At 63.4% G+C, this 23,273-nt stretch overlaps 3 protein-coding genes across 7 annotated transcripts; 2 read left to right on the top strand and 1 right to left on the bottom strand.

Annotated features, from left to right (window-relative positions):
- The first annotated feature begins 2,542 nt into the window (after positions 1-2,542).
- LZTS2 (leucine zipper tumor suppressor 2) lies at positions 2,543-7,568 on the top strand. Its single transcript, XM_032695145.1, has 5 exons — positions 2,543-2,715; positions 3,776-4,222; positions 4,576-5,091; positions 5,593-5,862; positions 5,953-7,568. The coding sequence occupies exons 2-5, from the start codon at positions 3,815-3,817 to the stop codon at positions 6,625-6,627; spliced, it is 1,869 nt and encodes a 622-aa protein (XP_032551036.1). The 5' UTR covers positions 2,543-2,715; positions 3,776-3,814; the 3' UTR covers positions 6,628-7,568.
- Positions 7,427-16,568, bottom strand: PDZD7 (PDZ domain containing 7). 3 transcript variants are annotated; one of them, XM_032695142.1, is made up of 18 exons: positions 16,538-16,568; positions 15,340-15,357; positions 14,292-14,699; positions 13,968-14,108; positions 13,386-13,560; positions 12,884-13,060; positions 12,528-12,675; positions 12,238-12,298; positions 11,373-11,798; positions 10,690-10,893; positions 10,461-10,502; positions 10,115-10,272; positions 9,846-9,937; positions 9,606-9,697; positions 9,437-9,508; positions 8,487-8,981; positions 8,099-8,199; positions 7,427-7,946 (listed from the first exon to the last, which is right to left on the bottom strand). In XM_032695142.1, exons 3-18 carry the CDS (start codon positions 14,482-14,484, stop codon positions 7,797-7,799), a joined length of 2,727 nt encoding a protein of 908 aa, XP_032551033.1. In that variant the 5' UTR covers positions 14,485-14,699; positions 15,340-15,357; positions 16,538-16,568; the 3' UTR covers positions 7,427-7,796. The 3 variants fall into 3 exon arrangements, with proteins under 3 accessions (XP_032551033.1, XP_032551034.1, XP_032551035.1); XM_032695143.1 differs by lacking the exons at positions 10,461-10,502; positions 16,538-16,568 and having other exon boundaries at positions 15,340-16,255; XM_032695144.1 differs by lacking the exons at positions 14,292-14,699; positions 15,340-15,357; positions 16,538-16,568 and having other exon boundaries at positions 13,386-13,555; positions 13,968-14,104.
- SFXN3 (sideroflexin 3) lies at positions 15,552-21,602 on the top strand. Of its 3 annotated transcripts, none has more exons than XM_032695147.1 (11): positions 15,552-15,871; positions 17,236-17,416; positions 17,635-17,805; positions 17,961-18,059; positions 18,330-18,405; positions 18,859-18,944; positions 19,285-19,412; positions 19,538-19,587; positions 19,737-19,786; positions 20,251-20,298; positions 20,591-20,687. In XM_032695147.1, exons 2-11 carry the CDS (start codon positions 17,253-17,255, stop codon positions 20,685-20,687), a joined length of 969 nt encoding a protein of 322 aa, XP_032551038.1. In that variant the 5' UTR covers positions 15,552-15,871; positions 17,236-17,252. The 3 variants fall into 3 exon arrangements, with proteins under 3 accessions (XP_032551038.1, XP_032551039.1, XP_032551037.1); XM_032695148.1 differs by lacking the exon at positions 15,552-15,871 and adding an exon at positions 16,437-16,466; XM_032695146.1 differs by lacking the exon at positions 15,552-15,871 and adding an exon at positions 16,622-16,715 and having other exon boundaries at positions 20,591-21,602.
- The last annotated feature ends 1,671 nt before the right edge of the window (positions 21,603-23,273 follow it).

A 23,273-nucleotide genomic window follows, 5' to 3' on the forward strand; every position in this document is an offset into this window, starting at 1 on the left:
CTGGAGGACCCTGGGGCTGGGGGGGGGTACCCTGGCCAGGGGGTGCCCCCCTGAGGACATCCATGCTGCACCCACCATCCTGCCCCGGCCCTGGCACACGGGTTATTAGTAGCCTCCGTGCTGGGCATAGTTTTAACCTGAGCCATAATGAGGGGCCGGAGCAGGCAGGCAGTACACACCCAGCCCCGGGTTTCCGGGGTGCACCTGCTCTCCCAGAGAGCACCCCTGGGTGCTGTCAGTGCAGGTGTGAGCACCTGCAGGGCAGGCTGGGGGCAATGGTGGAGGATGGTCCTGGGGAAGCGGAGGTAAGACGGGAGAGCAGAGCTGGGTCAGGATTTGCATGGCAGTGTGGAGTGCGGGGTGTGTGGGGGTGGGGGTGTACCTCCTCAACCCAAGGGCCCCCTCCAGCTCACTGGTCCCCTTTCTCCAGACTTACTCAGGTCAGATGTTGTCATGGGGCTCTGGAGTGGAAGTGAAGCAGTGGGGTACCCCAGGACCCTCACCCATCTCTCCTTGGGGCTGGGAGGGGATGGAGGAGCTGAGCCTGTGGGGGGACCCTGGGTGACCCCAGGCTTTGGAGGACAGGTGGGCACCCATGACTCCCTGGGGTGGGTGAGTTGGTGAGGGTTTATTTTATTCTCATTTTTTTCCCAGTTTGGTTCTCTCCGAAAGTTTGGGGGGTGGCATTACCTTTAACGTCTCATGGAAAGAGGGGGTGCGATGTCAAGTGGAGCAGAGCCCCCCAGCCCCCTTAACAGAGTGCTGAACTCACCGAATAATTGGGGAAGAGTGAGAGGGGCATAAGCTCGAGGGCAACCTTCATCCCACGGGCCTGGGGGTGCTTTGGAGGTGAAGAGCCCCGACCTGGGGGGCTTGGCTGGGGCAAAGAAGCAGATGAGCTCTGGGAATACCCCGGAACGGAGGTGACTGGGAATGTACCGGGCGAGGGTGGCCCGCGCGGGGGGTGCCCCACATACCCCACTGTCCCCTCGGGCCCTCCCCGCGGAGGGCGGGGCCTCGCAGGGGGGCGGGGCCTGGAGAGGGGCGGGGCCTCGGCGGGGCGGGGCTTGTGCGGGGCGGGGCCGGGGCGCGGCGCGGCGCGGGAGGCGGCGGCGGGGCCGCGGTGAGTGCGGGGGCCGGGCCGGGGCCGCCCGGGGGTCCCGCGGGGCCGGGGGGGCGCGGCGGCCGCGGCGGCGCTTCGGAGAGTTGGGTTGGAGGGCGCTTCGGGGAGAGCTGCCGGGACTTGGGGTCTTGTAGGGCCAGGCCCCCCGGGGCCGATTTGGAGGGGTCCGGGGCGCTCTGGGGGGCTGCGGGGGCGGCGGCGGCCCTGAGGCGCCGTGAGGTGCTTTGGGGCTGTTTCAGGGGCACGTGGGGAGGCCCTGCGAGTACAGAGGCCCAGAGGCTTTTTGGGGCAGTTGAGGGATTCCCGGGGCACTTTGGGGGTGCTTTAGGGGCGAGCTGTGGGGCAGTGAAGGCCCAGGTGCGCTGTGGGGCACTTTGGGGGTCTTTTGCAGCACTTTCGGGGTGGTTTAGGAGCACTTCGGGGAGGTGTGGGGCAGCAGAGGCCCGGGAGTGCGGTGGAGCGTTTTAGGGGTGTCGTGAAACTTTGGGGACGGTTTAGGGCACTCTGGGGGAGCTGTGGGGCAGCGGGGCTCACGGGCGCCATGGGGCGGTTCAGGATGCTTGTGGGGTTGGGGTGGATGGAAGCACCGTGGGGCAGGCTGGGTGCTGTGGGGCTCATTGGGGCGGGATGGCTCCGAGCGGACAAGGGGAGCAGTACCATCGAGGGAACCTCAGGATGCTGGGGGAACCAGAGAGGGGCACAGCTGGGCATGGAGGGTGTCCATCCCACATGTGCCAGGTGTGTGGGGAGTGACGAGGGGCTGATTCCCCCTGCTCTGGAGTGGTCCTTTGGAGCCATCGAGTCATGGGGGTCCCTGGGGGCCCGGAACCCCCAGCTGCTCAGAGTGGGGATCTGGCTGAGCAGGGGCCGAGCCTTCCCTTGACATTTCGGGGTTGGAACGGTGGGATCCGGCAACGCTGTGCTCCAGCCGGAGTGGCTGGTGGTGACACCACCCCAGTTGCTGACTGGTTTTACTGGGCGGCTGGGCAGCCCCTCCCTCCCCGGACAGTGGTGGGACCCTCTCGGCGGACCGGGGGGCTGGCGGGAGGGAGAAGATGGAGTCTGTTCCCACCACCTGCTTGGCAGGGCCCCGTCAGAGGCAGTGCCCCCTCCGGGCTGTGTGGGGCCCCACTGTCCCCGGGGGCGTCCGTCCCCCTGACCCGCATGTCCCAGGGGCGTTTCGCTGGGGTGGGGTACTAAGCCTTGGCTGGCTGCCGCTGGCGGGCCATGAGATGTCCCTTTGAGGGTCCTGATCCCTTATTCCTGCTCTTCCGGCAGCAGCAGGTCCCCATGGCGGGCTATTGTCCCCACCCCCCTCCCAGGGTAACCGCAGCCCACCCGGGGTTCCACCCTGGAACAGCGCACCCGACGCTGGGCTCCCCTGCCACCCTCAGTGACACGCTGGCACCATCTGCCCTGGTCCCGCCAGCCGGGGGGGCTTGGATGGGGAGGCAGCGGGGACACAGGAACCCCTGCTGCCGTTCTGTGCCCTGACCCCCTCCTCTTCCTCCTTCCTGCTTCAGGGGCCGGCGGAGCTGTGTTTACGGTGTGGAGGCCTGAGTGGACCGTACGGATGGGCAGCGGCTGGCGAGGTGAGTGGAGCCAGTGGTGGGGGTCACCCACCTTCCCACCCAAGGGTGTCAGGAGCATGGTGTGAGGTCACGGTGCCTGGGGATGGCACGTGCCGGTGGGGGTGACGGTGGCGGGGGGGGGCTGGCTTGCTGGCATCTCTCTGCTGCTCGCCCCTCCCCGGGCGCTGGCAGGCAGATTGATTTCAGGTGACAGCTCGGCGGGAGAGACCGTGCGGGCAGCGGCCCCCCCCGCCCGCGCCCTGTGCCAGCCGCAGCCCTGTGCGAGACGCAATGAGGCAGCGGGGGATGGATCTGGCCCGTCGGCCGGCTCCCGTCACGCGGGCGTATGGCATGGGTTGGAGCAGGGGGGGCACGGAGGTCACAGCAGAGCACTGGCAGAGCCCCCCAGCTGGAGGAGGTGGGAACAAGCCCCCATGTGTTAGGTCTGGGAAAGAGCCTGGTGCCCACCAGACAACTTCCCCCTTGGTTGCCCTCTCCAGGGGACCCTGTGCCCCACTCTGGATGGTTGGGGGTGGGGGGCACCCTCTATGGGGTCACTGCAGAGAGGTGAGGGTTGTGGGGCCGAGGAGGTGGCTGACACTGGAGTGTGAGTCTGTCCCTCACTCTCTGCAGGGCTGCACTGGTGGGTGCCATGGGGCAGGCAGGCGGCAGGCTGCACATGAGCCGGCTCTCTGCAGGCCTCTCGGGATTCGCCTCCAGTCTTGGCACGCTTCCCATGGCAGGGTCACGCCAGGGCATGGCAGGAGGCAGGACCGCATCACTGCTGCCCTACAGTGCTAGCAGCACCCCACAGCCCCTGGCAGCCCCACGCTGCTCCAGTGGGGTGCTGAACACAACTTGGGGTGTACTGGTGCCGCTCCTCCAACTAATCCTGATTTTGTTCTGGCTCATTTGGCATCTCCTTCTGACTGCTTCCCCTTGGGCCAGCCCATGCCCACAAGTTAGGGGATGGTGGTTGGGAACCTGGGAGTGCCCTTGTGCCCAGCTGGGGATGCTGGCATCTGGTGGGGCACGGCCAGTGGTGCCCATGGCTCTAATACCCTGTCTCCCTTGCCTGCAGGCTGCCCGTGTGCCCCTGCCTGCCGGGGGCCCCCCCGCCATGGCCATCGTGCAGACGCTGCCAGTGCCCCTTGAGGCCGCTGCCGAGGGAGCCACACAGCTCCGTGCTGCTGCCTGCTCGCCCCCTGCCACCATGGGCAGTGTGGGCAGCCTCCTGCCTGTCCGACCTCGCCATGACCACACCAGCCAGCCCTGTGATGGGGACCCCTCCACCACCTTCTGCAAGCAGGAGGGGCTGCTCCAGGCCACTTCTGAGGAGCCCCGTGTGTCTGGGCCCATCGTCACCCACTCCTATGCCAACGGTGGCTTCTGTGGTGACTGGCTTGATGCCTCCTCTCCTGCCAGCCCGTGCAGTGACTCAGATGAGCTCCGTGATGACCAAGCACCAAGTGATCACCTTCGAGGGCCACCCCCCAAGCTCATCCCTGTCTCTGGCAAGCTGGAAGAGGTGGGGGGGGGCAGCAGCAGAGTGGGTGGGTGCTGGGGTCTTGACTTTACTCCCCATGCCATGCTGGGACTGTTGGCTCAGATGTATGAACTGGGGTCACATGGCCACACTTATGGTGTCCTTTGGGAAGTGGTGATCCCCATGCTCTTAATGTCCTCTCTGTGCCAGGGGGTTTGGGGAGCCCACTCGGGCACCCCATGGAAAAGGGATGGAGTGAGTGGTGACTGGCCTTTGTCTTCTTTGGAGTGTGAAGGCATCTGGGCTGGGGGCACCCCTCATCACAGTCCAAGGCAGCCTTTCTTGAGGGTGGTGGGTCCTCCCCAATCCCTCAATCTCCCCTGTTTTCCCAACAGAATGTGGAGAAAACCCTGATCCGCCCCATGGCCTTCAAGCCAGTGGTATCCAAGCTTCGGAGTGCCCAGCCAGGCACACGCCTGGGGCTCTCAGAGAGCCAGGTGAGCCTCACCCACTTGCTGGGTGTCGAGAAGCCTGGCTCTCTGAGCTGCCGTGCCAGCACCCTCTCCGACTCTGGGCGCAACTCCCTCTCCAGCCTGCCCACCTACAGCACGGGCTGCAGCCAGCACCCAGAGGTGGGTGCCCTGCCGACCACCCCCCATGGCCCCCTTGATCCTCCGGTGGGCTGCCGCCCCTCCAACTCGGACAGCGGGCGCTCGTCCTCCAGCAAGAGCACGGGCTCGCTGAGCGGCCGGGGCCGGCCCTCCTCAGAGAGTGGCTCCTGTGGGCGCTCGCCTCTGCCTGGTGAGGAGGTCATGCTGGTGCGGGAGCTGGAGGAAAAGCTGCGGGAGAGGGAGGCTGAGCTGCGGCTCCTGCGTGACAGCCTGGACGAGAATGAGGTGGCCATTTGCCAGGTATGTCTCTGATGTCCCCCTGTCCTGTTCCTGTCTCCTTCACTGGGGCATGGGAGTTCCCTTGGCTGGGAATAGGGACCCTTTACAGACACTTGTAGGGGGTGCTTTTTCCTGTGGGTCTGGGTATGTGGGTTTTTCTCACCAGCTGAGTGGTCCTATATAGTCCCTGGGAGGGTCTTGTATGGCCCATGGGGCCAGTTGTATAGACTGGGGTGCTTTATCTTGGGGTGCCCTTTTTTGAATGAGCCTGAGACTTGTGGCTTCTCTCCCTGCTGGTGATGGGGCTGAGGGAGCCCTGTAGGCTCTGGGAGTGCTGACACGGGGGGCCCATCATGCAGAGGGATAGAGGGGCACAAGGAGGTGTGTACCACACTTCCTGGACCCTTCCTCCATCTGGGGGAGATGCACTGCCCCCTCTATGTGATGCCGATCTTGGAGAGGACAACAGAAGTGGGGGCATGCTGTGCTGCCTCTCCAGCACCTGTGCATCCTATGGCCCAGGTGTATGAGGAGAAGCAGCGTCGGTGTGAGCAGGAGCTGGAAGGGCTGCGGCAGCGCTGTGTGGCCCAGGCACGGCAGGCGGCCCACGCGGCGCAGCGGGGGCAACAGGTCCTGCAGCTCCAGGTGCTGCAGCTGCAGCAGGAGAAGAAGCAGCTGCAGGAGGACTTGGCCCAGCTTCTGCAGGAGCGGGAGCTGCTGGAGCGGCGCTGCGCCTCCTTCCAGCGGGAGCGCACTGAGCTGGCACCCCGTCTGGAGGAGACCAAGTGGGAGGTGAGTCATCTGGCAGCACCAGACACGTCAGGGGGTGCAGGCTGTGGTCAGGGGTTCCTGGCCAGCGTCTGAGGCCCATTGTCCCCACAGGTGTGCCAGAAGTCGGGGGAGATCTCTCTGCTGAAGCAGCAGCTGAAGGAGGCGCAGGCAGAGCTGGCACAGCGGGGCGCGGAGCTGCTGGGGCTGCGGGCTCAGCTGCGGGAGGCACGGGCGCAGCTGCAGGCAGGCGAGCGGCGGGCACAGGGGCTGCAGGAGGCCGCCCGCCTCAAGGCGCTGGAGCTGGAGGTCTGCGCCAACGAACTGCAACGCCGCAAGAGCGAGGCCGACCTCTTCCGTGCCAAAGCCGGCCGGCTGGAGCAGGAGGTGGTGGGGCTGCGGGAAGCCGCCCGTGGGCGATGCCCACCACCTGGCGAAGGGTGTCCCCCACCTGGCGAGGGATGCCCCCCACCCGGCGAGGAGCCTCGGGGCAGTGCGGGGCTGCGGCGGCAGCTGGAGCGGCTGCGTGCGGAGGTGGCCCTGGAGCGGCGGCGTGGACAGGAGCAGCGGGATGCCTTCGAGCAGGAACGTGGCACGTGGCAGGGTGAGAAGGAGCGGGTCATCCGCTACCAGAAGCAGCTGCAATACAGCTACATCCAGATGTACCGGCGCAACCGGCGGCTGGAGCAGCGGCTCCAGCATCTCCGGCTTCAGGGCGAGGACCCTCTGCCCGAACCCTGTGATCCCCCTGACCCACCCTTTGAGGAGATCACGGCCACTGAGATCTGAGATGCTGCCTGCCTTCACCCCATGTTTGGAGGGCAAGAGGGGCCTCCAGCCCCTGTGATTTTGGGAGCTGTTGGGCTGTGGAGGGCCCCTGCTCTCCCCTCAGCTCTGTAGACTGCTGGCACTGTGAAGAGGCAGAGGGGACTGCAGGTGCTGTCCCCTCCCCAGCATGGAGGTTTTGGGGTGAGGGTGCATCAGTGCTCACTGCAGTGAGGGGTGCCCATGAGATGTGAGGTCAGGTGGGTGCTGAGTCCCGGCCTTGGGGCCGCCCGGAACTGGTTCCTGCTGATCCTCTTAGTGCCTGGGGATTAGTGGCGCTGGCTTCAGCCAGGGTCACCTTGGGTAGGGGGGGAGGGCTGGCTTGTCCCCTCCCTCTCGTCCCTGCTGGCACTGTCACCCAGTCACTTGGCATGTGCCCTGTCCCTGCCCATGCCAGCCTCCTTCATGCCCCTCTGTGTGTTTGTCAGGGAATTCGTTTCTGTGCCATTTTAAATAACTCTATTTTTATAGGACCTACCAAAACATATCACCCTCTCCCAGCTCACACTCCACCAGTCTGTGCCCCCTCACCCCTGCCACAGGGCAGTTTGCCCTCAGTGCCTTTCCCATGCCCTTGCCCCCAGAAGCCCTCTGTTTCCTGCCCCCCCAAAAGAGCCCATGCCCCTGTGATGCCCAGCCTGCCAGGGGAGAGGGGTGCAGTGCTGCGTGTGCCAGCTGGGGACACTCTGGGGACACCCCCGGAGTGGGCAGAGGGGGGGAGCCCAGCTGGGCACCGAGCGGGGATCAAACCAAAGGAAAAGTCTGTCTGTGCCCCGCTGTGGCTTGGTCACCCCTGGCTCCAGGGGGGGATTTTTGTACTTTATTCCAGTCGTGTCTCGCTGGCTCACCCATGTACCACCCAGAAACGGCAATTAAAAAAGAAGCCCCTGGCTGTGTTTTTTTCAGGACTGTGTCTGTGTGTCCAGAGAGGGGTCAGGGGCCACCTGTCCATCTCCTGTGTTGCCAGTGGTGCTTTCCTTTGGGTCCTGCAGTGGGCAGCTGCTCTGTGCCCTTGAGGCGGGTCTGGCTCTCCCATCCTCTGGCTGTGCTGAGACCAGCCGCAGCTCAGTGTAGAAATAAGCCATCTGGCTCCTCTGGAACATGGGATGGCTCCTTGAAGGGAAGATACAGCATCAGTCTGAGGATGCTCCAGGCACCCGCACCACCAGCTCCATGGGCTCCTTGGCTTTGTTGCGGTAGGCCTGGCGGATGATGTCCACAGCCTTCTGGTGCGTGACGTTCTGCAGGCTCTCCCCGTCCACCGACACCAGCTCCTGTCCGGCCTGGTTCCCGCAAGGGAAGACAGCAGGGTGAAGTGCAGCTCCTTTTGGGGTGCCTGGGGACTGCCACCAACCCAGCGGTACCAAGGGATGGGGGTGTCTGGATGTCTTTCCACCCCATGGCATGTGCTGGGTCCCCCAAGGTTCCCCCGTACCTTGAGGATGCCACTGAGGAAGGCGGCTCCACCAGGGAAGATCTTCTCAATCTTCACCACTGGCTGTGCCCTTGACTCGATGCCACCGGAGATGCTGATCCCTGCAAGGGAGCCGCGAGATCCTCGCACCTGGGTAGGCTGGGACCCCCACCCACTCACAGGCATGGCACTGCCTTCCCCTGGGCAGCTGCACCTCCATCCTACCCTGTTTTGGTAGGTCCTACATGGATGAGGGGCTGGGGCAGGGGCAGCTTTTCCCCCCCTTCTAGTTTTGGAGGAGTGCTCGGGGTTTTGACCCTTGTCAAGAGGGTGCCACCCATACCAGTGATGCTGGTGCCAGAAAAAGGGTCCTTGTCCCACCCCTGGGGTCCCCTGGTGTGCCACCCACCCAGTGAGTGCTTCAGCTTGGAGAGGGTGACAGTGAGCAGACGATACTCCTCCTCCTCCTCTTCTTCCCTGCTGGCATCCTCGGGGCCATTGATGGCTGCTCCAGCCTCTGCCTCACCCCCTGTCCTCCCAAAGAGAGGGGAAAGAGAAGCCCGTGCCCGCCGGGGCTTCCCCAGCACCTCGGCCCCTCTGTCAGGTGCCGTCCCGGGGGACTCCTTGCGCCAGGTGGCCTGGGGGCTGCGTGAGCGCCCGTGCCTCTTGCCTGGGGGAGGCTCAGCCAGCAGCCAGTTGGGGGACCCGGGGCCAAGGGTGGGCAGGGGATGGCTGGTGCAGGCATAGGCATCCACTGGCACATCAGGGAGCGGGGTGTAGGTGCGGGTGTGAAGCCGGCGGGGGCTGGGGGATGCTCTTGGACGGGCTGGGCTTGACTGCTGCTCCCCAGCTTCCTCTAGCTCTGGGGTCCCTGCCGGCTTCAGCAGGAATCCGCCCCGATAGTCTGAAACGAGAGGGGCTCAGGGATCTCTCCAGGACCGCACAGCCTTGCTCCCTGGGACCCCTGTCACCCAAGGATCCCCCTGGACCCCTGCAGCCCTACTCCCCATGACCCCTGCCACACAGGCATCCCCTGGGTACCCCAAATCTTCCTCAGATAGTCAGACACCCCAGCTCCCCTCCCTAGGGCATCTGACATCCAGGGATCCCCAGACCCCAGCTCTCTCCAGGTACTCCAAATCCTCCTCCCCAAGACCCCTTGGCACCTAGGATCTACAGATAATGCTGCTCCAGGTCTTCCCAACACCCAGGGACACTAGGTGCCCTCTTCCCTGGGACCCCCTGCACCCAGGCATCCCAACTCCCTTTCTCCTCCCTTAAACTGCCCCTATATCCTTTCCATCCAGTAGGGGCTCCACAGGCAGCCTGGTGTCCTGGCTGTCTGTGGGTGGCACTCACCAGGCACTGGTGTGATGAGGTGTCTCTTGGGGGGGACATCATGGTGGGCTGGCCGGAGGGCAGGTGAGCGCACTGTGGTCAGGAAGAGCTCCCAGTCACCCCCCAAGCCGCACTCACCCCTGCCTACTGCCTCCCTCCACTCAAGGTCCCTGGGGGGGCTGGGCTCCACCTGAGCGGCTCTTTAGGGCGTCGAAGGCTTCCAACTCCAAGGGCATCACCATGCTGTCAAACCGGCCCAGGTCTGTGGGGGCCACCACACTCCTGCCAAGGCAAAGAGGGAGGACAGGTTGTGGCAGCCTCTGGGATGGAGCGTGATCAGGGCTGAGGAGTGTGTCTGAGAGTCTGAGTTGATCACACATCAGGCTGGGCAGTATTGGGGTACACTGAAATACCCCCCAGCAGCACTCACCTCACATCCCGCAGCAGCAGGACCTTCTCAGGCCGGTCCAGGATGGCCAGCAGTGGCCGCACCAAATCCTCCACACTGCCCTCGTGCAGGTACTGCGGGCACAGGAGGGATGTCAGTGGATGGATGCCCTGCCCCCCGTGCCTCAGTTTACCTCCCAGAGCTCAATGTGGGCACATAGTGCTCGCCATGCCCCTGGGATGCAGGAGCTTCCCAGGGATGAGCCCAGGGTGGCAGCACTTCCCTGCCTGTGTTCTGCCTTTGGTGCGTACCCGGGAGCAGTGGCGGAGCACGGCTGTCACCTCGTCGGGGCTGAGGAGGCGTGTGGCGGTTTCCTGGATGTGCGGGAGCCGGGCCTCAGGATCGCTGCCATTGGGCTGCAGGGTGGTGATGCCCGTGGGGCCCAGGATGCTGGCACGCTGGCTTTTCTCTGGGGAGGCACATCAAGGAGGGGTGGCCAGCGGGGCAAGGACTGCCCCAGGCAGCCCAGAAAGCTCCCCATGCCCCCCACCCCAACAGCTCGCTCCACACCAGAGTGGGACAGACACACACAGCACAGGGCCAGGCACATGCAGAGCCTGCCCCACACCCCCCTGGGCACACGGGCACCCCCGTTACCCCGCTTCAGGCTCCGGATGACAAACTTCTGCACAGCACCTACTGCAAGGGAGATGGAGAGGGGTGAGCACCCAGGGGAGTCGGCAACATCGCTGCCCACTGTCAAAACTGCATGCCTGAGGAACCCCTCCCTATGCACCCTCCATGCCAGGGATGCCACAACAGGCCCATACAAGGGGGGACCAGTCCCAGGTTGAGTCCCTCTCTGCCCTGTCACCCAGTCCAGTACCTCTGTCCCCATCGGAGCGCCCTGGGGACTTAGTGCGTGCCCGGCGGTCAGAGGCAGGGGCCTCCTGGCTCGGGAGGGCCCAGCTCTGGCTGGTGGCACGGCCCCCCTTGAAAAAGAGGTTGACAAGGGTCTTGGACCGGTGCAGCCCTGGGGGGGCCCCCCGTACCCCTTGTCCATCTGGCTTCTCCTTCTTCCGCTTCTCCTCTGTGGACAGAGAGAGGGGGTCTTTGGAGAGGCCAGGGGAAGCCACCCCAAACCTTGTTTGGAGGCAGGGAACTTTGGGGGATTGGGGGGGCTACTGGGAGACACTGACTGGGAAAGAGTCCTGCTGTCGGGTGCAGTGGGTCTCCAGGGGACTTGGGGCTGGGCTTTGGGGTGCCTGGCAAGCCCCATGGACAGGGTTGCAGCTATGTGGGGCTATAGAATACCCAGGGTTAGCAATCAGGGGTCCATATGGGCTATAGGGTGCTAGAGTAGGGACCAGAGAGTTTGACTGTAGGAAGTCCAGGAGTAGGGTCCGGGTATCCATGGGGGTCAGGGACTACGGGATGCTCAAGCAGGAGACTCACTCCAAGTGGGGCAGGGGTTGAGCTGTGAGACTCGCAGGGCTGGGGGTGAAGGGTTGGAGTGGGACACCAGCCAGGGGTGAGTCCCATTGTGTGGGGCCATGCCCCAGTGCCTACCGGCGACGGTGAGGTCACTCTGGGAGCGTGTAATGGGCTGCCGTGGCCGGCTGAGCGCCAGCAGCAGCGCTGTCTTGGGTGAGTGGGTGAAGGTCCGGCGTGGGTGAGTGCTGGGGGTCTCGCGGGTGCCCTGGCCCCGGATGGCCGTGTCCCGCAGCAGCTCAGGGGGCCGCACCGTGCGCCGCGTCTCCGGCAGCCCCTCAGTGGCTGGCTCAGTCTGCATGGCCCGCTCGGCGCGCTCCCGCACCCAGCTCCGCCGCGGCCCATCCTCCGTGGAGATGGCCACATCCACGGTGCGGGCTGGGGGCCCTGGGGCAGCCATCCCCAGCCCGTTTACTGTCCCTGGTGCTGGCCCCGAGGAGTAGGAGGAGATGGAGGAGCTGGTTTCTGAGGTTTGAGACAACTGCTGCAGCTGCCCATTGGTCACTGCAAAGGCACAGCGTGAACACAGTGTGACACACTGTGGGCCACCAAGGGTTCCACATCCCCCCCAAAACAGGGGACGCGTGGGGACTCATAAGGCCGTGGGGATTGCAGGGCTGCTAGCAGGCACATGGGGGTTCTGGGTTCTTGAAAAGGGACATGTGGAGTCCCACAGAGTAATGGGGACCAGTGGGCTGCTGGCCACTGCGTAGGGATCATCATGTCCTCTCCAAAGATGGGGACATGTAGGACCCTGTGGGATTGCAGGGCTGCTGGCTGTGGCATAGGGGGCCTTATGCCCTCTCCAAGGCCATGGGATCCCATGGCATGTAGATATTCTCCCTCCTCAGAGCGGCAAGACACCAGTTGCATGGGGATCCCAACCACAGCCCCACGCTCCAGCCCCGCGTCCCTGCCAGTACCCGCAAGGCACTGCCCTTACAGCGACTGAGCCAGCAGTACTCGGCCACCAACTCCTTGTAGGCAGGGAACCGGCCTGTCTCCTGCGCACAGGGGAAGAGGACAAGGGGGTCAGTGAATGCCGGCTGTCCCAGCGAACCCGATCTGGTGCCAGCCATGAATAATGCATCGCCCCTTCCCACCCACCTGAAACCCAACCAGCCGGCAGCTGCACCAGCCCCACGGGCACCGGGCCGAGCTGGGGCAGCGCCAGTATGGGGACACACCAACCCTTGCCTCACCCGAGGATCCCATAGGCCTGGGTGCAGGTACCTTGATGGTGAGCATGATGTGGGTCTGCCCCTTGAGCACCTCCACTGCCTTGCTATGGCTTATGTCTTCAAACTTGACTCCATTGGCTGCAAGGACTTGGTCTCCCACCCGAATGCCGTTCTGCTCCGCCAGCCCCCCAGGGTCCACCCTATGGCACAGAGGGAACAGCATGGGATCAAACCCTTGTCGGAGTTCTGCTCCTGCCCCACACCTCCACGTGGGAGGCCCCATGCCCCAGCACCCTTGGTGGTGGTGCCCACAGTCTTTTGAGGGTGGGGAGCTCAGCCAGGGAGGCGGTGCTGCACAGCACAGATTGGGGCGCTGTGTCCCCCTCATGCCCCCTGGCTCAGCCGTACTTGGAGACATAGATGCCGAGGCCAAACTCCCTGCCACCACGGATGTTGAAGCCCAGGCAGTAGTCATCAGAGGTGGTGTAGAGGTGGACAATGCGCCGCAGCCCATCCTCGGAGCCACTCTCCGATGGTGTTGAGCCGCTTTTCTCCACCACCAGGCGTCTGTTCACCACATCCACCCTGGAGAACGGGCACAGCGTAGGGGGGCTTGGGGATCTGGCTCTCAGCTTCTAGCAGGATGGGGCCATTGGTGTTACCCAGTGGAAGAGAGTGATGGGGATGGGGGATGTTTACGATGGGGCTTGCACCCACCCTGCCTGCTCCAGACCTTCCTATCTCATCCTGCACCTTACCCTGGTCTCTCCCCACCTTTGCTAGAGAGTTCTGATGCCCCCCATCCTGGGGTTCCCCCAGCTCTGGATCCTTCTGTCATGCAGCATCCCCCACCAGGCCTCTCTGCCATGCCCTCCAGAGGGTTGGGTTTTGGGGTGCTGGCCTCGCTCACCATGCTGTCTTCTCCTTGGAGAACTTGATTCCTGGCACACGGCCCATCCGCCGGACCACCATGCGGAGGCGGTTGTTGCCGGTGAGGACCTTGACAGCACTGCTCATGGTGATGTTCTCCAGGCTCACGCTGTTCACCTCTGTGATCTTGTCACCAACACACAGCCCAGCCTGCTCTGCGAGGGGCACACAGCTCAGGTGGGCACCTGACTGGCACTGATGTCCTTGTTTGGCAACCCCTCCCTAAATGCGTCCTCGACCTCATTTGAACCCCGTGGGAACAGAGGTGAGGATGCCTGACAATCACACTGAGACAATGGCAGGCGTGGGTGGCTTGCCACCTCACTGTGGCTTGGGGATGGAGCTCAGAGCAATTGGCACACAGCTGCCTGCTCCTGTTTCCTGCTCTTCTCAGTGGGCAGCCTGAAAACCCCATGGCCAAAAGGCAGCAGGGAGCAGATGGTGGCTTTCCACCGTGAAGGGTGGCATTGTCGCTGCAACACCATGTCAATGTGACCTTCCTGAGAGGGTCTTGCTGGCACATACCTATCCCCACTGGTGCCTCTCGCCCTGTCCCTCTTACCGGCAGCACTGCCCTCCTCCACTTTGCTGACAAAGATGCCCAACCCATGCTCGGAGCCACCACGGACACTGAAGCCCAGTTTGCCATCCGCACTCTTCTCCACCGTGATGGCATTGATGATGTCACTCTCGTTGCTGCTGGCTGTGGGGACAGGGGAATGGATGAGTCACCCAGGCTCAGTGTGAGCAATGGTAGGGGGTGTCTTTCTTACTGGGGATATCCCCAGTCCCTGGACAGCCCTCCCTGCCCCCAGACCCATGGAACCCTGCCGTCCCAGCCCTCCTGGCCATAGGGGTGGGCAGAGGGCTGGGACACGCCACGCACCTTCGATGGGGGCATTGATGAGGATGACACGGCCCATGGGGGAGGTGGCGCGGGTGCTCCGGGTGGTCCCATTGAGCAGGCGGCTCTGCTTGCTGAGGAGAAAGCGGGGAGCCAGGCTGGCCTCGCTGCTGGAGCTCCGCGACCGGCTGCCCGCCGTCATCCCCGACAGCACCGCCTCCCAGTCCTGGGCCATGGTGGTGCTGGGCACTCCGGCGTCTCGGCGTCTGGCTCAGGGCTGGCGGGGTCCTCACGGGGCCAGGGCTGCCCGTCAGCCAGCGGGGGACATGGCATAGTCCAGCAGCACATGCCCAGGCTTGGGCACCACTTTCTTTTAGCAGCGTGATGCTGGGGACAGCTGGCGTGGGTGCTTGGTGCTGGCAGGACAGGTCCCAGGTCCAGCAGCACAGCCTGGAAGGAGAAGGAACTTCGTGACCTCCTCCCCAGCCCAATCCCCTCCCGTCCTATAGTGTCCTCGGGGTCAAACTGTTGCATGACTCCTGGATACCAACATGGGGGTGTGGGAACAGGCTGCCCTGCCCTGGAGCAAGGATGCTGGGGTGCAAAGGGTCTCTACCTAGCAATGCAAATCCAGAATAGGGGGTGCAAAGGGGCTTTATGTGGCAGTATAAATCCGGAAAGGCTCTGGAGAGGGGACACGGGGACATCAGCTTTACACCAGAAAGTGGGACCTGACCCCTCCGGCCACTCCCCACCCTCCCTAGGGCTCCTCTAGATTCCCAGTGCCGTAGGGCAGGAGATGGGTGCACCGCTCCCTATGGCAGTTCCCGCGGGGATTTTCCAGGCGTGGGTGAAACGCCATCGTGGTGCCCCCCCCCGCTTCGTCCCCCGCTCGCCCCAGCCTGACCTCAATAAATAAGTGATAGCCCCGGCTCAGGGGACACTCCGGTGTCCCCACTGCTGACAGCCCCCCACGGCACCCACCCGCTGCCCCTCTCGAGCATCAGCCGCCGGTCCCCCCTCCTCGAAGGGGTGCAGGGGACCCCCCTACCGCCGTCGCTCCCTCCCCCTCGCCCCGTGCCCTCCTCACCTGTCCCCATGGTGCCACCTGCGAAAGAGACACCTGGCAGCAGCGCGGGGGGGATGGCGAGGCCGGGGGGCAGCACCGCCTCCGGCCCCCCCGCCCGCGGGGATTGGCTTTCCCAGCGGGACCGGCGCGGCCATCGGGTGCGGGAGCTGTCAATCGAGAGCGGCCGGGGCTGGCCTTGCAGCTGGCGGGGTGGGGCAGCCCCGTGCGTATCCCCCGCCACGGGCAGGGCGTGGGGGTGCCCCGGGGGCGCGTCCCCCCACGAGGCTGCGTGGGGCAAGGAATGTGGTGTTCCCCCTCACCTCCTCCCTTTGCGCGGAGCATGCCAGGGCCACACAGGGGAAACTGAGGCACGGCCAGGGGAGGAGAGGTGTAGTGTCCCCCCGCTCCGCTAACTCCGGTGATGCGAGCCGGTGTCCCCCCGTGTCCCCCTCCCCGGGGGGGAACGCTTCCACCCCCGGTCGGCCGTGACCCCCCGGACCTCCCGGAGGGGCCCGGCCCCTCCAGCGCGAACCCGACACCGCGGCGGTTTCAGGTGATACGCGGCGGCCGGGGGGGCTGCGGGAGGGCGGCGGGGGGGCGGCGGGTGCGGGGGCCGGCGCGGGGGGGCCGCCCCGGGGCAGCGCCCCCCGACAACGCCGGGGTGAGGGGCTGGGGGGGCACGGCCGGCGTGGGGACACGCACCCACAGGCACACGCACCCCATGCACTCGCACCTCCACGGCATGCGTGTTCGTGCCCTGCCGCGCACTCACAGACCCCGCGGAGCGCCGCCCGCGCGTGGACACGGCCCCGCTCACACACACGCGTGTGCCCGCACGCACCGCCCAGCGCTCGGGCCGGCGCCCACTCCTGCGGAGGCGCGGCCCCGCGCGCGCTTCCGCGCAGCCGCCGCGCCACGCGTGGACGCCAACGCGGCGGGTGCGAGCGCGGCGCTACGGGCACGCGCGGGGCGCGGGCATCGAAACCCGCGCGAGCCCGCGGACACGCGCGCGCGCGGCTGCTGAAACGAGGACGCGCGGAGACCGCACGTGAACACCCACGTGCGAAGACGCGCACACGCGAGCACCCGAGCGAGCGCGGAGGCGCCGACGTGAGCGCGCACACGCGCGCGCGGCCACGGGCATGCACGTGAGCGCCCACGGACACGCCCACGCGCGAGCGCTCCCGCGCGTGGGCGCCGCGTGCGGCTCGGCACGTACCGCTCCCCCCGCCGCCGGCCCCGGTCACGCGTGGTCCCCGCCGCCCCCCGCGCCCGCCCCGCCCCGCCTCGCCCGCCGCGGGGCCGCCCCCCCGTGACGAGACCGAACGTCACCGCGCGCCGGGCGGGAGCAGGGCGGTGGCGGCAGCGCGGGCACGGCGAGCGCTGCCCCGGGAGCCGTGAGTGCGGGGGGTGCCCCGGGTCCTTACGCGGGGGATGTCACGCGTGGCGGGAGGGATGCTCGGCGTGAGGTGGGAGGTTGCTGAGCGGCGCTTCGCGCGGGGAGGGGCGGCCGCGGAAATAGCGCCGTGCGGGGTGTGGCGGTGCATTCCCCGGGGGATATTCCTCCGTCCCGTGCCCTTCCGTGCTCTCCCGCTGCTGGCAGCAGCTCTAGCCCCGAAGTGGTGGGTCCCCGTCCCCCACCTGTGACCGGGGTGCCCTGCCTGGGTGGGGCGGTGTCCGTGACTTCTGGTGGCTGTTCGGGGGGTTCCCACTGACAGATCGCAGTGTGCAGTGGTGGGGTCACACCACCCACCAGCTGCCCCATCTGGTGGGTGGCCTCGGGGGTCCCTGCTGAGCTCCATTACAAAGAGGCTCCCTGTTCACCCCTTTGTCCCCCCAGGCTGGGGGAGCTCCAGAGCTGCCCCAACAGGGCTTTTGGGGGATTCACAGGCACCACATCCCACATAATCCTTTCAGCCCCACCCTGCCAGAAGATGCCACCATCCTTGCCTGCCACCATCAACATCCGTGAGCCCCGATGGGACCAGAGCACCTTTCAGGGCCGGGCCAAGCACTTTTTCATGGTGACAGACCCCCGAAACCTGCTGCTCTCGGGGGCCACGCTGGAGGAAGCCCGACAGGTGGTGGAGGACTACAGGTACCCGGGGAGGGGGTGGGTGTACCCTCAGCACTGCTCCTGGGCGGGATACAACCTTGGGGCCATCCCCAGAGGTGGGAATGAAAGCTATAATGACCGCCCCCCCAGCCAAAGCCAGCCCCCCAAACTGCCTGGCTGGTCCCTAAGGTTGTGGGGGACCAAGTAGGGCACGTATGCTGGCAGAGGGTCTTTCAACAGGTACTACCCTTACCTGGCAGGGCGGGCACAGTACCCCCAGGGCTGACAGAGGATCAGCTGTGGCGGGCGAAGTACATCTATGATTCAGCTTTCCACCCTGACACGGGTGAGAAGATGCTCCTTGTGGGACGCATGTCTGCTCAGGTCCCCATGAACATGACCATCACCGGTTGCATGTTGACCTTCTACAGGTACCTGTCCCTTCCTCACCCCAGGGCCAGGAGGATGCCCCTCCCAGGCCCTGGGGTGAGGAGGGGACACATGTCCCATACCCCACGGTGCACTAGTGCTGTAGGAGCACAGGTGGCATCCCCCAATGCCACCAGCACCCTCCTCTCTCTGGCAGGACCACACCGGCTGTGCTGTTCTGGCAGTGGATCAACCAGTCCTTCAATGCCGTTGTCAACTACACCAACCGCAGTGGGGATGCGCCCATTACCCCCAGGTAAGCATCCCTCTGACCAGGTTCTTGGGATACCCCAAAATGCCAGGAATGTGCCTTGAGCAGTTCTTTGAGTAGTAGGGAGCTGTGAGAGAGGATGATGGGGACCTGGCACAGCCAGAGTTGGACACCAGTGGGGCTGTCAGAGTTCGTGGTAGAGCTGGGAAAGGAACTCAGGTTTCCTGGTGCTCTTGAAGGGCATGGTGTCCCCTTTGGAGGGGGAACTGGGATGAGGGGATCCTGGCTTATGGGTGTCACTTCCTGCTCTTGCAGCCAGCTGGGGACAGCCTATGTGAGTGCAACCACGGGGGCAGTTGTCACAGCACTGGGGCTCAAATCTCTCACCAAGGTAAGGTGACCCTTGGCCATTATGGGTGGGGCACCTGGACCCTTCCCATGGGATCTCCCTGAGGTCTGAGCTGATCAGCAGGTTCACCCCATCACCTGGGGCGGGGAAGAAGATGGAGAAAAGGGCCTTGATGGGGTCACCCACACAAGACAACTGCTCTCCTGAGTGAAGGTTGTGGAGATGGCCTGTCCCTCTAGCCTTGTTCCAGTTGCATCTCTCCAGGCTTATTTCACCAGTCAGCCTCTGTCCAGGCCTGGAGTGGGATGTGGGACCTCCCCAGACCCTTTGGGCTGTGCAGCTTTTACTGGCTGGGAGTTCCAGGGGAGGAGGGACTGTTTTTCTCCAGTGGGGCTGGGACACCACAGGGTCTTGCAGGAGGATGGTTGCAGACCTGGGAACAGTCAGCTCTGCCCCCAGACCCTCTGCATTACGTCCTCCTGCTTTTCCCCCCAGCACTTGCCAGCCATCATCGGCCGGTACGTGCCTTTTGCGGCTGTGGCAGCTGCCAACTGCATCAACATCCCACTAATGAGGCAGAGGTGAGCCCCTGGGCTGGGCTGGGGTGCTTGGGGTCATGTCAGGGGTCACCAGGCACTGGCAGGGAACTCAGGGACTTCCCTTGTTGGCCCTGCTCTCATCCCTTAGCCTGGGGGGTTGGCTTGAGGGTACAAGCACCTGGTTGCATCCCCATACAGCCCTCTTGAGGACCACTCCCAAGTGTGAATGTGGGTCCAGCTGAGATCCCCCGCGGTTTATTACGCAGGCAGTGGGTGGGGATACAGGAGGATGCCAGCTTCCCTTGGAGACATGCACCTGCCCTGTCTCCTGATCCCCCCACCCTTGTGCCCTGGGGCCCCTTCACTGCCTCTCTCCCTGCAGAGAGCTCAAGCTGGGGATCCCAGTCACAGATGAGAATGGGAACCGCCTAGGAGAATCCACAGCTGCAGCCCAGAAGGCCATTTTCCAGGTGGTGGTGTCCCGAATTGGCATGGCAGCCCCAGCCATGGGTGAGTGTCCCCTCCTCCATCTGTGCTGGGGGACAACAGCTGGTCCCTGGCAGCATGGGATGGGGTCCCACTGCTGCTGGGGGCCTGTGAACACTGAGGGCTCATCTATTTCCCCTTTGCCTCAGCCATCCCGCCAGTGATCATGAACATGCTGGAGAAGAGAGCTTTCCTGAAGGTACTAGGGGTCCTGGGATGGGAGGGTGAGCATAGGAGCACCCCTCAAGCTTGTCACATCGCTGGCACCCCTTGGAGCTGGCACACCATCAGAAAATAGGCACCTTCCTGCCCTGTTGGCCTCACTGACACAAAGCCTCTCCCTGGCAGCGGTACCCGTACCTGAACGCTCCCCTGCAGGTCAGCCTGGTGGGATTATGGTAAGTCACTCTCCACCCATGGGTGGCACTGCATGGGCACAGACTGAGCCCAGGTATAGTGGACAGTACTGCTGAGGTCTCTGCTTGGCAGGCTGGGTGAGAACAGCCCCAGAGTTTCTTGGGGGAATGCCAGAGCTCGGTCAGGCTGGTAGCTCCCCAGCAGATGCGATGGGATATGAGGTCCTGGGGGCCGGGAGCTGTTTTGCTCCATCTTAATGTCTCTCAAGCTTGCCATGGGCTCAGGCTCAGCATTGCTGTTCTCCCACACTGGTGAGACAGACTTGTCCCACTTTGGGAGCCAAATGCAGGGTCTGGAGCTTGGAGAGGGCATCTCCGTATCCATTTCCTGGCTGAGCACCTGGCACAGTTCTGGGCTGCCTTCCTGCTGCTTTGGGGCCAGGACATGGGTAGGTGTGGGAGATTTATGCAGCCCAGCTTCTCCTTTTATTGTCTTTCCCTTCCAGTTTGGTGTTCGCCACCCCGCTGTGCTGCGCACTCTTCCCGCAGAAAAGGTACAGACGAACACCTCGCCTGCACGTGTGGCTCCCATGGGGCAGGGCTGGGGTGTAGGCAGGGGGTGTGTGAGCTCCTTGTGCTTTCTGAGTCCCAAGAGATTGTTTTGCTTCTCTGAGTGGTCAGAGGCTTGAACCCGTGCACACGTGTCTCTGCGCACACACAGCAGTGCAGACCCAAGGGTCTGTGCTGTGCCGTGGGAACAGCATCCCCAAGAGGTACAGCAGGTGGTTTTCCAAGCTGAGGCCACCAGTATCCCCTCCATCCTCTGTATCTGTGTCCCCTTGGCAGCTCCATGGCCGTGAGCAGGTTGGAGCCTGATGTCCAAGATCAGATACGGAAGAAAGACCCATGGTTGGAGACGGTCTACTTCAACAAAGGGCTCTGAATGGGGTTCCTGGGGCGGCCGAGATGTGTACCACGGAGCTGCCGGGCCAGCGAATTGCCGAGCTTCGCCCTTCGGATCCCTTTGGGGTTGCCGCCGCTTTCCCTTGGCTGTTGCGTTTCCATAGGTTCCAGGTGCTCAGCCCTGCTTCCCAGGGTGCCGGCAGCCATGCAGCACCACACCAAACCCTGTCCCCATGCCTGGGTCAGCCCTGCTCTGGGGACCTCCCGGCTGGCACCCCTGTGCATTCCTCCTGTGCTTACCCCGCGTGTGCCTGTAGCTGTGTGCAGTGCACAGGGGAACGTGGGCAGCAGCACCAGGGACCTTGTGAGCTGTGGTAGAGGAAAAATTGTGGAGTAAGGAAGAAAATGGTGCTCCCCAGCTTTAGGATGCAGTAGACAATCACAGCAATTGAGGGTAGAACCCCTATGTAAGCACCCCGTGGTCCCCAGTGGTTTAGCAGCTGGTGCTTGGGCATGGCAGAGCAGCTTTCAGAGAGGAAAACTCCCCACACCCAAAATAGCTGTGGGTGAGTGATGAAGTGCACATAGTGGCTTGAACTTGGGGCGGGGGCAGCTCTCCCAGCCCTGGCGTGCGCTCCCAGCTCACCTTCTGCTCTCCTCCAAGCTGCTCTGGGGATTTAATCTGGCTTTCTGCTCCTTCCATCCCCGGAGCAAATGGCACATTTTAATCCCAGCAGAGTCTCCATTTTTATTCTCATTTTAATGCCATCTCTGTTCAGGGCTGGGCTCCCCCCAAGGGGTTACTCTACCCTCTCCTGGACTGCTTGCTTTCAGGTGGACCTTCTCAAATAGCTTTAAATGCACTGTGGTTTCCTCTAGGTTTTTTGATATACATACAATGTACCTATATATACACCAAACAATAAAGGCAGTTTGTTTATACAAAACACCAACAGCAAAGAGAAGCATGTTGCTGCCAGTTTCTATGTGGTGGAAAGGAACTGCCACTGGGGCGAGGATGGGAGCAGGAGGGAGGGGCAGGTTGGCTTATTGGGTGCCCCTGTACCCCCCAGGGCTGTACTCTGCTCCCTGTTTTCTAGTCCACTGCATTTGCAGTGGCTATGGCTGGCCCGGCATGTGTTTAAGCTTATCCAGCTGTCAGGAGGGCTTTTTTTAGTACAGTCGGCTTTGGACTTCGGTGCTGTGTAGAGAGCTTTGCTAAGCTGCTGCCCTGGATGTCGCTGGTTTGAAGAGGCCAGAGCGTCACCCTGGCTCTGCCCACACTCACATCCCCTCTTCCAGCCCACTCATAGAGCGCTCTCCTTCAATGCTGGCCCTGGTCCTGTGATTGCCTCTCCTGTGGGGCTATTTTTATCCCACTTCCTATGCACGGCTATCAGAGAGCACATTGGAGAGCACATCGCTGCTGTCGCAGGACCCTGGCAAGGCGGCGGGCAGCAGCTGCCTCCCCCCTCAGCTTTCTGTCTGACCTGGGCAGTCAGAAGGAGTGATGGATGTCCATGCAGGGAGAGGAGGGATGGAGGCAACCATGCTCTGCAGTGCCCTGTGCTGAAGGATGGAGGAGTGAGAGCCACTGCTAAGGCCAAGATGGGCAGATGCAGCAGTGGAGAGACAAGGGCCAGGCAGCCCAGAGCCACCCTGTGCCACAGCTTTCCCAGCGGGCAGGGACTGGGAGAGGCCAGGCTGTGGGTGCTCCCCTCAAGGAGCAGCCAGGAGAACATCTGCACAAAGCACCCACCCAAGGTGGAGGAGTGGATTGGGAAAGGCACGTCAGGGGTCTGTCCCCCTCCTTCTCCCAGCTCCAGAATATTGCAAATATCTCCCCTGAGCCAGCCATTGGCGGCTTATAAATAATGCAGCCCCTCGCCGTGCAATAAGGGCTTGTCAGTAGCTATTCTGCTCTCATAAATTAAAAATGAAAAGGTACAAGGCTCTTGCCAGAAAAATGAAGACAAATTTTTAATAGCTTGCCAAGACACAGGGAGATGGAGCGCACAGGAAAAATGAATTACGTTTTTATTATGTGTTTTATTGTGGTGTAATTGAACGGGATTATCTGAGAACACAATATATTTCCAGAGCAGTGCAAAGAAAACAAAAATAATGATGACACCTGCCTCGTCCCACACACACCACTAGGCTGCGTGGGGACACCCTCCATGTGTGCGCTGGCTGGGAGCTGGCCCTGAGCTGCTTGTGGCCACAAGAGGCAGAGATGGGGATGGGAGGGACATGGGACCAGAGGTGGATGGGCTTGGGGTGGCCGGGTCTGAGTGAATGGCCAGGCAGGGGCTGGGCTCAGCGCAAGAGCCCCCAGAGCTGTGGGGATGGGATACATGGCAGGGTGGCATGGCAGTACTTGGCCACACAGAGCCACTGCATGTCTTTCACCAGTCCCCATACTCCCAGCTGCTTTTACCCCATCCCTGAGATCCCCTTGGTCTGTACCCCACCTGCATAAGCTGGCGTTGCTAGGCTGAGACATGACAAATTTACGTCTGGTGGGCTGCAGGTCTGGCACGCTGCCCTGCAAACCAGCCGTGGTGTCTGTCTTCTCCTAGAACTGGCAGCACTGCAGTGAGCGCCCACAGACTCAGTCACTTCA

Source organism: Chiroxiphia lanceolata, chromosome 8 (assembly GCF_009829145.1).
Source record: "Chiroxiphia lanceolata isolate bChiLan1 chromosome 8, bChiLan1.pri, whole genome shotgun sequence".
Taxonomy (NCBI): domain Eukaryota; kingdom Metazoa; phylum Chordata; class Aves; order Passeriformes; family Pipridae; genus Chiroxiphia; species Chiroxiphia lanceolata.